Genomic DNA, 12,661 nt, shown 5'->3' with positions numbered 1-12,661 from the left:
GAAAGGTAGGCGGTCGGGCCGAGTGTCGGTCATTCCGGACGATCCTTCGCCGCCGTGGAAGTTCTCTTTCTAAGACGTCAATCAGCTAGACAGGTAGAAAGCGTCGCTCTTTTGGTTGTCCTGTTTTGGTATCAGCAGTTACTCTCGTTGCAAGATGCGCCGTTCAGCGTTACGGGCGGTCGAGTCCGCAAAGCCTCTCGTTCAAGGCCGTCGATCTCTCTCCAGAAGCTTCTCTTCGATCAAAGAATCCGGGACCAAGGTAAGCATGAGACCAACAAGTTTGTCCAGATTATCAACGTGTAGCTTGCTCATTTTGTTAACCGTGAGCTTGGAACAGGATCCTGTGGAACTGGATCAGATCACTACCCTTCCGAATGGAATCCGCGTTGCCTCCGAATCCCTGCCCGGGCCTTTTGCCGGTGTGGGAGTGTATATCGATGCCGGGTCGCGATACGAGGATGAGAGTCTGCGTGGTGTGAGCCACATCATGGACCGACTGGCATTCAAGTCGACCAAGGGCCACTCCGGGGATGAGATGCTGGAGGTCCTTGAATCTCTCGGAGGCAACATTCAGTGCGCGTCCTCACGCGAGTCGCTCATGTACCAGTCGGCCAGTTTCAACTCGACCGTGCCTACGACCCTTGGCCTGTTGGCGGAGACGATCCGTGACCCGCTGATCACAGAGGAAGAGGTTCTGGAGCAGCTGGCTACGGCAGAGTACGAGGTTGGTGAGATCTGGGCAAAGCCCGAGCTCATCCTCCCCGAGTTGGTGCACACGGCTGCGTATCGGGGCAACACGCTGGGCAACCCTTTACTGTGTCCTCAAGAACGACTGGGCGAGATCAACAAGGCAGTTGTGGAGAAGTACCGAAAGATCTTCTTCAACCCCGACAGGATGGTGGTCGCCTTTGCTGGCGTGCCCCATGACCAGGCCGTCAAGCTGACGGAGCAGTACTTTGGCGACATGCGGAGCAACAAAGCGACCACGGGCCCTGTTCTGTCGGGCGCCGGCATCGACACTACTCTCTCTACATCCGAGACGGTTGCTCGGGAGGGCCAAGTGCCGACCATTCCGCAGTTCACCCCCACGTCGACAACCTCAACCACTGCAAGCTCGCCGGAGAGCCAATCGATCCTCTCTAAGCTTCCTTTCCTGAAAAAGCTCACCACATCCAGCTCCTCCGATAGCCCGGTCTCCCCGCTCGACCCCTCGCTGATCCGGCCTTCGTCGCTGGACCTGAACCAGCCTTCGCACTATACGGGCGGCTTCCTTTCCCTGCCGCCCATTCCGCCGCCGGCGAACCCGATGCTACCACGATTAAGCTACATCCACCTCGCCTTTGAAGCCCTCCCTATTTCTTCACCCGATATCTATGCTTTGGCCACCCTGCAGACGCTTCTGGGAGGCGGAGGCTCCTTCTCCGCCGGAGGACCCGGCAAGGGCATGTACTCGCGCCTCTACACCAACGTCTTGAACCAGCACGGGTGGGTTGAGAGCTGCATCGCCTTCAACCACAGCTACACGGATAGCGGCATCTTCGGCATCTCGGCGTCGTGCAGTCCCACCAGGACCACGGAGATGCTGGAAGTCATGTGTCGGGAGCTGCAAGCGTTGACCCTCGACAATGGATACACGGCACTCCAGGCGCATGAAGTTAATCGCGCAAAGAACCAGCTCCGATCGTCGCTGCTGATGAACCTCGAATCTCGCATGGTGGAGTTGGAGGATCTTGGCCGCCAGGTCCAGGTGCATGGCCGCAAGGTTGGCGTCAAGGAGATGTGCGAGAAGATCGAAGCCCTCACCGTCGAGGATCTCCGTCGCGTGGCCAGACAGGTCTTCGGCGGCCAAGTCCACAACAACGGCCAGGGAACCGGCAAACCCACCGTCGTGCTGCAGGAGGGCGAGCTGGAAGGATACCGGCTGCGCCCGTTCCCCTGGGAAGAAATGCAGGAGCGCATAGCCCGCTGGAAGTTGGGGAGAAGGTAATAACCAGCGCAGAATAGTGCGACTCTTTCTCTACTCAGAATCCCCCCCCCAATCATGTACTATAGAGAGACCAGGGTGTCCTTTCTTTCAACTCGAGCAAAAATTGTAATTACGTGGATAGATAAGTCACGATGTATAATATGCACAAATCCGCTTTCATCATCGTACCCATAGATCTATTCTCTTATTTGTATTTTTTTTATTTTCTCATTTTCTTCAAATCTTCCCTTTAGTCAAAGCTCGTTACCGCTTTGGGCGGTCGCCTGCTCGGAAAAAAAGTTGGAACGGAAGATCGAGTCCGCGGCGAAAAGGATTCCTCGTCATCACAACCCATTGCACCTGCAACCAACATTACATCTTCAACCATACTAGATACATATTTTGTTTATTTATCTATTTCTTTTTAATCTATTAAAAGCTCTGATCCTGTCAGCTCCATCCCGTCAAAATGGTTCAGCTCACTGAAGTCGAAGACGAACACTTCAACGAGAAGCCTCTCCCCAGCAAGAACAACATCCTCCTTGCCTCGGATGACGAGGATGAGGATTACACGGATACTGGTCAGTGTTTCCTTCTGATGAGAATCAAATAATGCACCGGGATAGAAGCGCAATGGCTGGGGTGATCCGTGGATGCTGTCTACTTCTGGCACGTCACGCGCGTTTCTCCGACAGATTCCTTCACACAATTTATGAACTTCTTTTATTTTTTTCCCCTCTCCTTGCTGACTGGATATCAGAGTCTGAGATCTCCAACGACGAAGAATTCGAACTTGAAACCGAGACTCTCTACGAACGTATCGCGGCCTTGAAGGACATTATCCCCCCCTCCGCCCGCCGCCAAGTCAACAGCTCCGTTTCCACCGTCACCTCCTTCGCCAAATCCAGTCTGTCCTTCAGCGGCAAGGCGCTGTGGATTCTGAGCACAAGCGCTTTCCTGCTTGGTGTTCCTTGGGCCCTGGCCTACGCTGAAGAGGAGCAGTACATTCAGATGGAGAGAGAGCAGGGGATGATCCGGGGTGCCAACGAGGTATGTTTTGATTTCTATCCACGACCTACTCTTTAGACTAATTGATATTTTTCAAGATGCTCTCCCCCGGTCTTGCTGCGGAGAACAAGGAAACCCAACCCACGCTTTAAAGCGAGTCCGGAGTAAACGGGTCACGCTCCACCCTTCACGATCTGTAACGCATCCTACTGATCGCCTTGAGGCACTGGATCACGCCTCTATAAACCGGTCTCGATCCTGTTTTTTTTTCCATCACCGACTCACATCATTTTGTATAAAAAAGGGGAGGGGAGGGGGCAACCATAAGTTTTTTTTTCGATTTAATCTCGGCTTGGCGCAGTATCTGGCTTCCATCTCCGGTTCAGATAAAAAACTGCATCTTCTCCCCTCTTCGCATGATTGGATTTGTTTTCCTTCTCTTTCGAATCTTGTTTTTTATTCTTATTTTTTTCGGCTCGGGCAGCTCATGTACTCTTATAGCCGGTTGTATTTTTCTATTTATCTCTCCCATTGGTTCGATTTCCTATACATGACTACATAGTTATGTTCTAGTAATGCTGAATGAACTAGTGCACTACTTTTCTTTATCTTTTCTTTTTTTCATCTTGGGCCTAATCTGCCGCTGCCCTCAACTCCTGGAGTAGCTAGGAGCATAAGATAAGCCTAGAAGTATAACTATAGTTACTCTATAACTATTAGTTAATCCCTCAGCAGTCCTAGAGCAGCCTTAGTAACTTGGATTAATAATTGTACTATCTAAATAATTACTAGCTTACTTTCCTATTAACTAACTAAGCTAAATAAAATATATAGTATTAAAATTAACTATCTCTATATGATCTTCTCTACTAGATGGCAGGCTGACAATCACGTCTGCCTTGCAGGTGTAGACAGACCTTTTCTTGCGACCTCGTGGATGTTGCAGTCCTTGTGTTGATTACCTAGCTGCGAGGCCATCAATCAGACGCTAATAATAGATGGTGTTCCAAATCCTCATCATGACTCTCACCTACTTCACTGAATTTGTTGGACCTTGCATCCGGCCATAAAAATTGGTGTCATATCAACCCATCCAACATCGTGAAAGCAATTTTTAGGACCTACCGGTGGTGGCAACAAGCTCTGGAGGTTATTCTGAAGACTTGACGGGTCTAATATGTGGACCACCACTGCCAGCATTGCCTTAAGCAGAAACACTAGGGCTGAGTGTGAAGATAACATCATCTCTGTCCTCCCTATTCCAAGCCAGCCATCAGAAAATAGGGGAGATCAAATGAGATCAACCTTGTCTCCCAGCCATGTACTTCGCCCTCGAGTCAATATGGGGTCTAACCTGTCAGATTGGTCATCTCTAACCCTTGTGTATCTGAGCGGAGTTCGAAGGCCCATTTGGAACTGACGAAGGGAGTTCCAGAAACGATGGTGGCGAACGAAAAGAGGATACACCAAAGTAGTTATATTGGTTCTCAGCACTCCCAAGACGAATTCCCCATTAGGAGATTAAGAACTTGGTATGAAGAAACAAATTATCGTCAATGGTAGCGCTACTCAATCACAACGCTGTAAAGCCTAACCATGAGCAGGCAGGAAGATGCAAGAACTTTCAACTATAAATAACCTCCAGATTTTGCTGCGTCAATCATTTTATTTTTCACATCTTCATCAGTATCATCCTTCTTCATAGGAAATGCGAAGAGTTTCTTGTCTGGATTTTTTTCTGCGAATCTTCTGACAGAGGTATTTGAGGCGTTCGCGTTTGCTTGCACGTTGACCGAGAAAGTGTCAGGGTCATTCGTGTACGGAGACCCTTGGTCAGCTCGAAAATTGGATGCTGCATCGTTTTTGGTATTTCTCGACGGAAAGAGCCTTCCTCCGGCATTTTCAGCGGAGAGTTTCGATTTTGCTTTAGGTATGTTGAAATTCTGAATGAATGTCTCTAACACCTTTTTTGGAACCGACATGATATTGGAATGGTCTTCCTGTAAGGGTCAGAGCTGATGATAACAAGATCTACTGTTTTGGGTGTTAACAATCAGATAGTGAGAGTCCTAAAGTGCCATACGAGGCGCCTTTATAGTAAGCCTGCCCGTGAAAATTGCCTACCTCACCTGATAGAAACAAGACACGATGCGGGGTAACTTGCATAATCCAGTGTCCAGCATGAAGAGGAAAATGAAGCAGCTTATTAATATATGCACTTCAGAAAATTCCCTCTAGATATCCATCAGATTACCCGATAGGCTGGCAGGCCCTGACTCCGAAAGTTTCCAAGCTCTTAGTGCGTCTTTTACGCTATCCTTGTCATCCGCGGCGTCTATGATCGAACTCACTAGACTGCGCATTGTTTCCACCTTTGCCTCGAAATCTTCAAGATGTACCCAGCCGTCAATGGGAACTCCAAGGGCGCTGAAGAGATCCCTGCGATCTTCCCAGCTCTTCCCTTCGGTAACATGAGACGTAAGCTCATCGGCGCTGAATGTCACAGGACAAGAGGACTGTGGCTGGCCAGTTAATTCCATCCATTCGCGCCATGTTCGAAGCATCATCTCTCGAAACAAAAACAACCCATCGTCATCCCATGTGTACCCTGAAAAATCGATGAGCTGCTGTCGCGTTAAAGCTTGAGGAAACGACAGAGCAGAGAAGACGTCATTGTCCATTCTTGAGAATTTGGAAATATAGAGCCTCTGTAGTTGTGTAAGCTGGTATCTGCGTAAATTTTCCTCTTTTTCTTGTGGCGTGAGGTCTGTGGCTGATGGAAGGTCAAAAAGTAAGGGGCCATGAATTTTGAGGAATTTCGGTATCCTGCACGCGTGAAAAACAGGAAGACTTGAGCAGCCTTGCCAATCGATGATGCTGACAATCTGATTTTCCTTTACAAATATATTCCCAAAGTGTAAATCAGAGTGCCAAAGTACAGACCGATTTTGACCTAGCTGTGATGGTATCAAATGAGGCACAACTTTCACATACTTGTCGAGGAGTTTAATGTGACAATCTGGAGACTCTTGGCTATCTGATTGTCTCAAGGGGTCTGCCGGATGACGAGGATTTGCAAACCGGGTGATCCATTCTTTCTCTCGCCTGGCGATATCTATCGCATACGCACCGGACGACGACCCTAATTTTGCTCGGTCTCTTATTAGTTGGATCCCTAAAATTATGGTTAGGTGGTTGGCTTACAAGGGCCCCTGAACGCGCTCATGGATCTCCTTTCCTCTTCCCAAAATCGTATATCACAGCTGGGGCCGATGCAAAACTGATCAGCTATTCCAGGGACATTGATGCCACCCTCAATATCCTCTTTATAGAACAAGCTACCATAATAACCGAAGTCGACAGCGGCTATTTTGGCTTGAATGTTCGCCAACTGAGACACAATGTCTACCTTATCAGATATATCCATAGTGGGCCAACTTTTGCTCAACTCATTGCCAGCAGCGTTTTCCATGATGATATATTCGACTCCCACAGGCTGGTCTTTCTTGCTGCTCCATGCAAAGACTTGCGGGACAGGTATACCTAGTTCGTTACGAAGAAAGTCAAGCGTGGCAACTTCGCTGGCTGTAACAAATTTCTGAGGGATGGAAGGATTGGGGATTTTTGCAATGACCTGAACGTCATTATCCATTGTCAATAGAAAGGTTTTGTTATATGAGCCTTCGGGAAGTTTCGTTATTTTGATGCAGAATTCCGCATTGACTGATCTGGCCGCTGTTTGCTTGAGTTCCTCCACATTGAAAGGCTGGTACCGTTGACGAAGCTGGGCTGCCTCGTCCCATAGCCAGCGTCCAGAGGTATAAGAAAAGAGTATGTCGTCTCCATGTTCATCTGAGGGGAGTATACCTTGGGGGGAAAAAAAACTCAGTACAAAACCAACAAGACTATCTTGACGAACTTACCAGGATGGGGAGGTTTGGGGGTACTCGAGAGGGAAGCGTGGAGCATGCGATGGAATTGGGGTAGTGTCGCCGTTATAACTCTTCTCAGGGTTTTCAGAGGCGCCATAAAAACAGTTCAAAAAATCTATGATGATGTTATATTGACGAGGATGTGGTGACTTCAATACTGCAAGCGATGGGTTGCTGAGACAATTTACTTCCCCCAGCCACACTGTGGTATTGATTACAAACCAGTAACTACCAGCCACACTCCCGTTGGCTGACAGATGGCATTTTTTGCGTGTTTAGTTATATAGGTTTACAACTAAATAAAGCTCCACTAAAGGATTACTGTAAGGCACTTAAGGTAAAAAAGCTATTAGAGAAAGTGCCATCTCATTAGTAGAAAGTTGGATTCATTATTAGTCTTCTCACTATGATTAGGAAGTTGAAATCCCCACATCCAACATCTGACGCTGGGCGAAGTTAGTCAGCCTTAAGAGGTTAAAGCTAACTAGTCCTAAAAGGGGAAGGCAGTTTATACTACTCGCCATTTACCTTTCCTACCCAAGGCACTCATCCCTTCAGTAACCACCTTACTGTTGCTGTCGCCGTCATAAGCGGCTGTAACTATTCTTAAGACAGACCATGTAGATGGCCATCTGGCGTATGCAAAATTGGTGAAATCTTGGCGCGGTCCCTCGCGATTTTTTGACGCAAATTATATCTGTCTAAAAACATATGTAGAAAGGTTTATGCTGTGAAAGACTCATATTAAGATATAAATGCATATCTCGATGATGCTATTATTTTAACATCATTTAATATGCTGTGCATGAATTGTTTCTGGCTTAGATACATGCTGAATATAGTATGTATACATGGAAAAGGCTCAAAGGGTATATCTCAATTCCATCTCCGGCTTCTACCAACGAGATTCCTAGGATAGGGGTCAGATATCAAGCACATAGATTCATACTATTGGGCTCGTGTATAGCACACCTTTGTTTCTCGAGCAGTCTTGAGTTTGATGTGGAAATCTCGCCAGAGCTTCCTCACCTCTCCGTTTTCCACCATTTGATCCCGGACCGAGTTGGCGTATTTCGTTAGTTTCTTTTGGCTCCAGTGACTTCGCTTGACAATCATCTTGTCCGTCAGAACTCCCTGGCCCTCGAGATAACCAATGACCCATTCATTCAGATGGAAACGCCAGTGAACCAGCGTGTGAGCCATTGTGGCCTTGGTTTTGCAGTGTCTATATACAGCACGTCAGTCAGAATACTTTTGAGATCCCCATCTTTTCTTTCAAAACCTGTATTGGGGCGACAGACCTTCCTAGAAACCATCGGATGTTCTCATCGGGAAGAATCCGGCCCTTCCTATCTCTCTCACCAGGTTCTGAGCGTTCAGTCGTTTCTTCCTCGGCGCTAACGTCGTCGTCTGATAATGGCTCGAGTGTTTCTAGGGAGTATGCTTTGCCGTAGAGCTTGATATCAAACGATGCCGGATGACCGGACCGCTTGCATGCATCACACGGATGGCCGTCTGTGATTGGGAACGCCGTCTCTTCAATGTGTGGCCGCGCCATAAGTGCCCTGCAGAAGCTGGAACTCCACGCGGAAGACACCAACTGAGAACCAGCGCGGCCCTGCACTTCGGTTTCCAGCTTCATGAACGCAACCTTGTAGAGATCATCATCGCGAGGAAAGGCCGGGTTTAGCTTATTGTGCACCATCCATTCTACCGCATCGTGGAAGTACTCCTTCGGCTGTTTATAGTTGTGCCTCGAGAATTCAATCGGCATTGCTTCATCTTGAGTAGGTACTCCCAGTTCGGTAGCATCGTCGTCGAGCACGAAGTCATCATCGTACCGATCAAGATCTTCGTCACTAGCAATAGCAGACTCTATGTCGCTGTCGTCATAAGGTAAGATGCTTTTGATCGGCGGCTGGGTCTCGTCTTCAGATTCGTGGTCTTCAATCTCCGATCCTTCCAATTCATGCTCGGATTCGAGTTCGGCTTCGGACGAGATGTCGCTCATTCTCTCGCCGGCACGACGTCGTCGGAGGAGGTCTAATTGTTTTTGTCTTTGAGATCGTGCAGAGTTGGCGAGATGACCACGCGTCCGTGTCGCCCTAACCACTATAGAATTGGTAGACAATCAGCATTTTCGACCCGTCAAGGCCTTGGTTTACGGCAAACGTTACCTGAATCTTGTAGATCTTCGAGGTCCTCTTTCAAATCGAGTCTTTCCTGATCGGAGGTTCGACGTGGCGTCCGAGGCACATCCGAGACGCCTCTGCGCAATATTCTCTTTGCCGGAGACGACACAATTGGGTCTTCCTCCACCTCCTCTTCCTCACCTTCGACATCAACTGATGCTGCAGTCCTCTGAGTGGTTTGACGCCTCCGTTTACGAGGCTGTGTAACAAGTTCGTCAGCATCGCTAGTCTCCGGCGACCCTAGGTCTGAGAGAAGATGGGATGCCGATCTCTTTACAGCTTCGCGCGCTTCTTGTTTAGAAGCAGATCGTTTTGCTTCGAGCGACTTGGCTGCCGATCTCGTTTGTCGACTTGGAGTTCCATCCCCACGAGTATTTCTCTGGGGTCTTTCATTGCTGTCTGAACGCTTTCTTTTTGATACTCTAGACGGCATGTTGCTTTCACTCTCGGTATCATTTTCAATCACTATCGGCTGAGCTCTGCGTTTCTTTCTCATGGAAGTGTTGACTACGTCCTCTTCAGACGATGAAGCTTCGTCGCTGCATGCAGCCTTTGACGGTGAATGATGACTCGCGATATCTTTCTCTGATTCATCATCATCTTAGTGCTTTAGTAAATTGACTCAGAATGCTGGAAGCTTCTGGTGGTCATACCATTGATCGTAATCACTTCAGATGACTTCTTTATCGAAGGAGTGGCAACCGGTGCGCTCTCAATATCAGAAGACGACGCAACTGATGGCGCCTTTGCCGGAAGGCTCTTTTTCTTATTCCCCAGCCTTGACGAGACATCGCTGACTGTGGATTTTGATGGATGAGTATACCGAAGTGTAGCATAACGATCTTCTGTGCGGGGTGACTCGTGCTCGCTATCAGGAGGGAATGCGGGTGACGCGAAAGTGAGTCGCGTCTGCTTCACTTTGCCATATTTTTTGCGGGGCATGGTGAGGGGCGATATTATTGAGAGATGCCAAAGCTTCTGAGTGGGTGTATAAACTGATTAGTCTCAGTTAGGAGATAAGAGGGATCATTTTCTATAGATCTTCTGTAAGTAAGGGTGGGTTCACCAGGCAGGCTCTTCCAGAAACGCGTCACATCAATCACGATATCACGTGATCCCTCATCTTACCACTTTGGTAAGTGGATAAAGGTACCTAAGATGCCTTCTCTTCTCGCCTCGTCGCGTCTCTGAGATAGCTTCATAACCCGTCATCATTCCGCTGAGCTCATCCCTGGCCTCAGAGCCAGCAGGATAGCATGTCCTAGTGGCATCAGGGATATCCATCATCATCATCATCATTCATATCATTCATTCATATTCATTTAAAAGCCCCCAAGAGGAGGCTAAAAGCTCGAAAAATCATCAAGAATTGAGACAACCGACGCGAGGCGTCGGCGACCGCAAAACTTCATGAAGAATCAATAAAGAATCAACACATCAAGGCGACGAAGAACCAACCCGTCAAAGCGACGAATTTTCACCAACAACACAAAAATGAATCAAATCAACGGCGCCAATCAGGCGACTAACCTGCTCAACAATACAATCATCCTCGAGACAATTACCCTCGATTCAATCAGACCGCTAAAGGGACGCGAGAATGTGGACCTGTGGGAGGACCACGTACGCTGGGTGCTTGAAGCTAGTTTCTGCGAAGACCTGATCAACAAAGACATCCCAAGACCTCTTCTGAATGAAGACCGTAATAGTGATTACGCGCTTTGGGATAAGGCATCTAGGCGCATTAAGGTGTGGCTAGGACTTAGCCTGGATCCTACCATTCAGAGAGAAGTTAAGGTTTCTGGCCTTCCCCAAGTGTACGCAGATGATTTCTACCACGCTATTATCACTTGCGTCAAAGGTGCCGCCATCTGCCAAGCAACAGACTACTATATCCAGGCGACCCGCATGAAACGTTCTGATTACAACTCAGTCAATCAATACATTCAAGAATTCGTCAATGCCGTCAATGCCGCGAACCTGCGCCCTGCCACGATCATCAAACCTCTCTCTGCAACAATGATCTTGATCGATGGCCTAAAGGATGACATTCCCATGTGGGCTGAAAATACTCGACATGAACTTTATAAACGCATCGATATTGACGAGCTCGCGGAAAAGGAATTCCTTCGATACTGCAATGAAGCAAAGGATCGATGCCGAGAGCTTGAACGTGACCATCTAAAGATCATGGTTGCTAAGGCACCTAGGGCTCGCCTACAGACGACTCGCAAGAATTCACCCCCCAGAGACGTCAAGCATTGGAAATGGGTGCTTAAGTGGATCAACTCAGAAAAGCAACGTGTCAATGGAAAATGCGCTTTTTGTGAAACTGGCGAGCATGATGCTAAAAGCTGCTATTACCTAGTGCCCACTATACGCCCTGGATCCTGGACACCAAGGTCAGACATGTGGTGCTATAAAGCACAGAAAACTAAAGAAAAATCGGCATCTGAATCCCACGTCAGAATAGCCCAATACACTAAAAAAGAAGCTTCGTCTGGATCCGATGATGATGCCTTCGATATGGGTGGCTTCACAGGCATGGTTAGGGGCATTGATCAGGAATCTGATCATAAATCCAGGCCTAACTCGTGTGTGGCACCCACAACTTCTAAGTCTAATCGACGTACTCCACCCTCGACATTCAACCACAAGAGAATCAACTACAAGAAGAAAATTAATGATATTCAAGAGGAATTTCTCGCGCTTGGACGATTGGAAGAACATCAAGATTTAAAGGAATTACAGAATCTGCTGAAAAGAATCAGGGATATCGCCTACAACGGCCTGGGCAATGTCAATACCAATGACCCCGTCATGACCCCTACAGACTCTGACGATTATGACGAAAACGATTGAACGATTGAATGACATGATGATCACTAATTGACCAAGGATGAATGAATGATTTGATATGCTTTATGATCATGTACAATAATAGAATTCCTAGATAGATGGAAAGCTCAGCGAAGGGGGGTATGTTGGAGGTCGCTGCCTAGTTAGGCTTAGCGCCACCACTTGCCTTCTCTTCTCGCCTCGCGCATCCTAGATAGCTTCATCATCCATCATCATTCCGCTGAGCTCATCCAGGGGTGTTGCCCTGTCATCATTTTCCTATAGATCTTCTCTAGATATGGGTGGGTTCACCAGGCAGTCTCTTCCAGATATGCGTCACATCAATCACGATATCACTTCATCATGGTCTTACCGCTTTGGTCAGTGGTTATAGGTCGATACTGCTCTGCCCTCTGTCTCTGACAATTCATTAAAACAGTATTTCTCCTACATTACTTGTGGTATATCTCCTTTCAAGTGTATAACCCTTCTATGTCAGTGAGTCGAATTCGCCGAGGTAGTCCTGTCAGCTCTGTTGTATCCCTTTTTTTGCATCATCTACAAAATGTCCCGGTGTTATCTCCTATCATCAAATTAGTGGGCCACCAGGTAAGGAGTCTCGGAGTGTCCCAATTCATCATCACTGGTCGTTCTTGGCTTTGGGGTTCCCTCTTAGTCCGTTCGGGCTTGGGAATCGGGGTCAGGTTAAATCCTGATAAATAAAG

At 47.8% G+C, this 12,661-nt stretch overlaps 6 protein-coding genes across 6 annotated transcripts; 3 read left to right on the top strand and 3 right to left on the bottom strand.

Moving 5' to 3' along the window:
• The first annotated feature begins 82 nt into the window (after positions 1 to 82).
• Positions 83 to 2,090, top strand: ASPZODRAFT_128340 (hypothetical protein). Its single transcript, XM_022721998.1, has 2 exons — positions 83 to 259; positions 338 to 2,090. The coding sequence occupies exons 1-2, from the start codon at positions 155 to 157 to the stop codon at positions 1,985 to 1,987; spliced, it is 1,755 nt and encodes a 584-aa protein (XP_022584320.1). The 5' UTR covers positions 83 to 154; the 3' UTR covers positions 1,988 to 2,090.
• Positions 2,091 to 2,350: 260 nt separating this feature from the next.
• On the top strand, positions 2,351 to 3,464 carry ASPZODRAFT_128338 (hypothetical protein). Its single transcript, XM_022721997.1, has 3 exons — positions 2,351 to 2,547; positions 2,727 to 3,016; positions 3,073 to 3,464. Exons 1-3 carry the CDS (start codon positions 2,436 to 2,438, stop codon positions 3,124 to 3,126), a joined length of 456 nt encoding a protein of 151 aa, XP_022584319.1. The 5' UTR covers positions 2,351 to 2,435; the 3' UTR covers positions 3,127 to 3,464.
• Positions 3,465 to 4,569: 1,105 nt separating this feature from the next.
• ASPZODRAFT_1032218 (hypothetical protein) lies at positions 4,570 to 5,304 on the bottom strand. The gene is made up of 2 exons (XM_022720831.1): positions 5,053 to 5,304; positions 4,570 to 5,008 (listed from the first exon to the last, which is right to left on the bottom strand). Exon 2 carries the CDS (start codon positions 4,954 to 4,956, stop codon positions 4,603 to 4,605), a length of 354 nt encoding a protein of 117 aa, XP_022584318.1. The 5' UTR covers positions 4,957 to 5,008; positions 5,053 to 5,304; the 3' UTR covers positions 4,570 to 4,602.
• Positions 5,083 to 7,003, bottom strand: ASPZODRAFT_2115834 (hypothetical protein; the record flags this gene model as incomplete). The annotated part of the gene is made up of 3 exons (XM_022727767.1): positions 5,083 to 6,116; positions 6,179 to 6,841; positions 6,898 to 7,003. The coding sequence occupies 3 exons, from the start codon at positions 7,001 to 7,003 to the stop codon at positions 5,209 to 5,211; spliced, it is 1,677 nt and encodes a 558-aa protein (XP_022584317.1). The 3' UTR covers positions 5,083 to 5,208.
• A 705-nt stretch (positions 7,004 to 7,708) lies between these two features.
• ASPZODRAFT_128336 (hypothetical protein) lies at positions 7,709 to 10,140 on the bottom strand. The gene is made up of 5 exons (XM_022721996.1): positions 9,752 to 10,140; positions 9,084 to 9,698; positions 8,208 to 9,018; positions 7,879 to 8,131; positions 7,709 to 7,816 (listed from the first exon to the last, which is right to left on the bottom strand). The coding sequence occupies exons 1-5, from the start codon at positions 10,038 to 10,040 to the stop codon at positions 7,802 to 7,804; spliced, it is 1,983 nt and encodes a 660-aa protein (XP_022584316.1). The 5' UTR covers positions 10,041 to 10,140; the 3' UTR covers positions 7,709 to 7,801.
• Positions 10,141 to 10,276: 136 nt separating this feature from the next.
• Positions 10,277 to 12,178, top strand: ASPZODRAFT_128335 (hypothetical protein). Its single transcript, XM_022721995.1, has one exon. It carries the CDS (start codon positions 10,593 to 10,595, stop codon positions 11,958 to 11,960), a length of 1,368 nt encoding a protein of 455 aa, XP_022584315.1. The 5' UTR covers positions 10,277 to 10,592; the 3' UTR covers positions 11,961 to 12,178.
• Positions 12,179 to 12,661: the final 483 nt, after the last annotated feature.

This window comes from Penicilliopsis zonata, assembly GCF_001890105.1.
Source record: "Penicilliopsis zonata CBS 506.65 unplaced genomic scaffold ASPZOscaffold_2, whole genome shotgun sequence".
Lineage (NCBI taxonomy): Eukaryota > Fungi > Ascomycota > Eurotiomycetes > Eurotiales > Aspergillaceae > Penicilliopsis > Penicilliopsis zonata.
This window is presented reverse-complemented; position numbering and strand designations above follow the sequence as displayed.

What these genes read in the sequence shown, in the direction of transcription:
- ASPZODRAFT_128335 (XM_022721995.1), top strand. Translation starts at nt 10,593, where the DNA reads ATGAATCAAATCAACGGCGCCAATCAGGCGACTAACCTGCTCAACAAT.
- ASPZODRAFT_1032218 (XM_022720831.1), bottom strand. Translation starts at nt 4,956, where the DNA reads ATGTCGGTTCCAAAAAAGGTGTTAGAGACATTCATTCAGAATTTCAAC.
- ASPZODRAFT_128336 (XM_022721996.1), bottom strand. Translation starts at nt 10,040, where the DNA reads ATGCCCCGCAAAAAATATGGCAAAGTGAAGCAGACGCGACTCACTTTC. An exon ending in TGAAGTGATTACGATCAATG is followed by an intron (nt 9,699 to 9,751) that starts GTATGACCACCA and finishes TAAAGCACTAAG; the next exon opens with ATGATGATGAATCAGAGAAA. An exon ending in CGAAGATCTACAAGATTCAG is followed by an intron (nt 9,019 to 9,083) that starts GTAACGTTTGCC and finishes CCAATTCTATAG; the next exon opens with TGGTTAGGGCGACACGGACG.
- ASPZODRAFT_128340 (XM_022721998.1), top strand. Translation starts at nt 155, where the DNA reads ATGCGCCGTTCAGCGTTACGGGCGGTCGAGTCCGCAAAGCCTCTCGTT. An exon ending in TCAAAGAATCCGGGACCAAG is followed by an intron (nt 260 to 337) that starts GTAAGCATGAGA and finishes AGCTTGGAACAG; the next exon opens with GATCCTGTGGAACTGGATCA.
- ASPZODRAFT_128338 (XM_022721997.1), top strand. Translation starts at nt 2,436, where the DNA reads ATGGTTCAGCTCACTGAAGTCGAAGACGAACACTTCAACGAGAAGCCT. An exon ending in TGAGGATTACACGGATACTG is followed by an intron (nt 2,548 to 2,726) that starts GTCAGTGTTTCC and finishes ACTGGATATCAG; the next exon opens with AGTCTGAGATCTCCAACGAC. An exon ending in TGATCCGGGGTGCCAACGAG is followed by an intron (nt 3,017 to 3,072) that starts GTATGTTTTGAT and finishes ATATTTTTCAAG; the next exon opens with ATGCTCTCCCCCGGTCTTGC.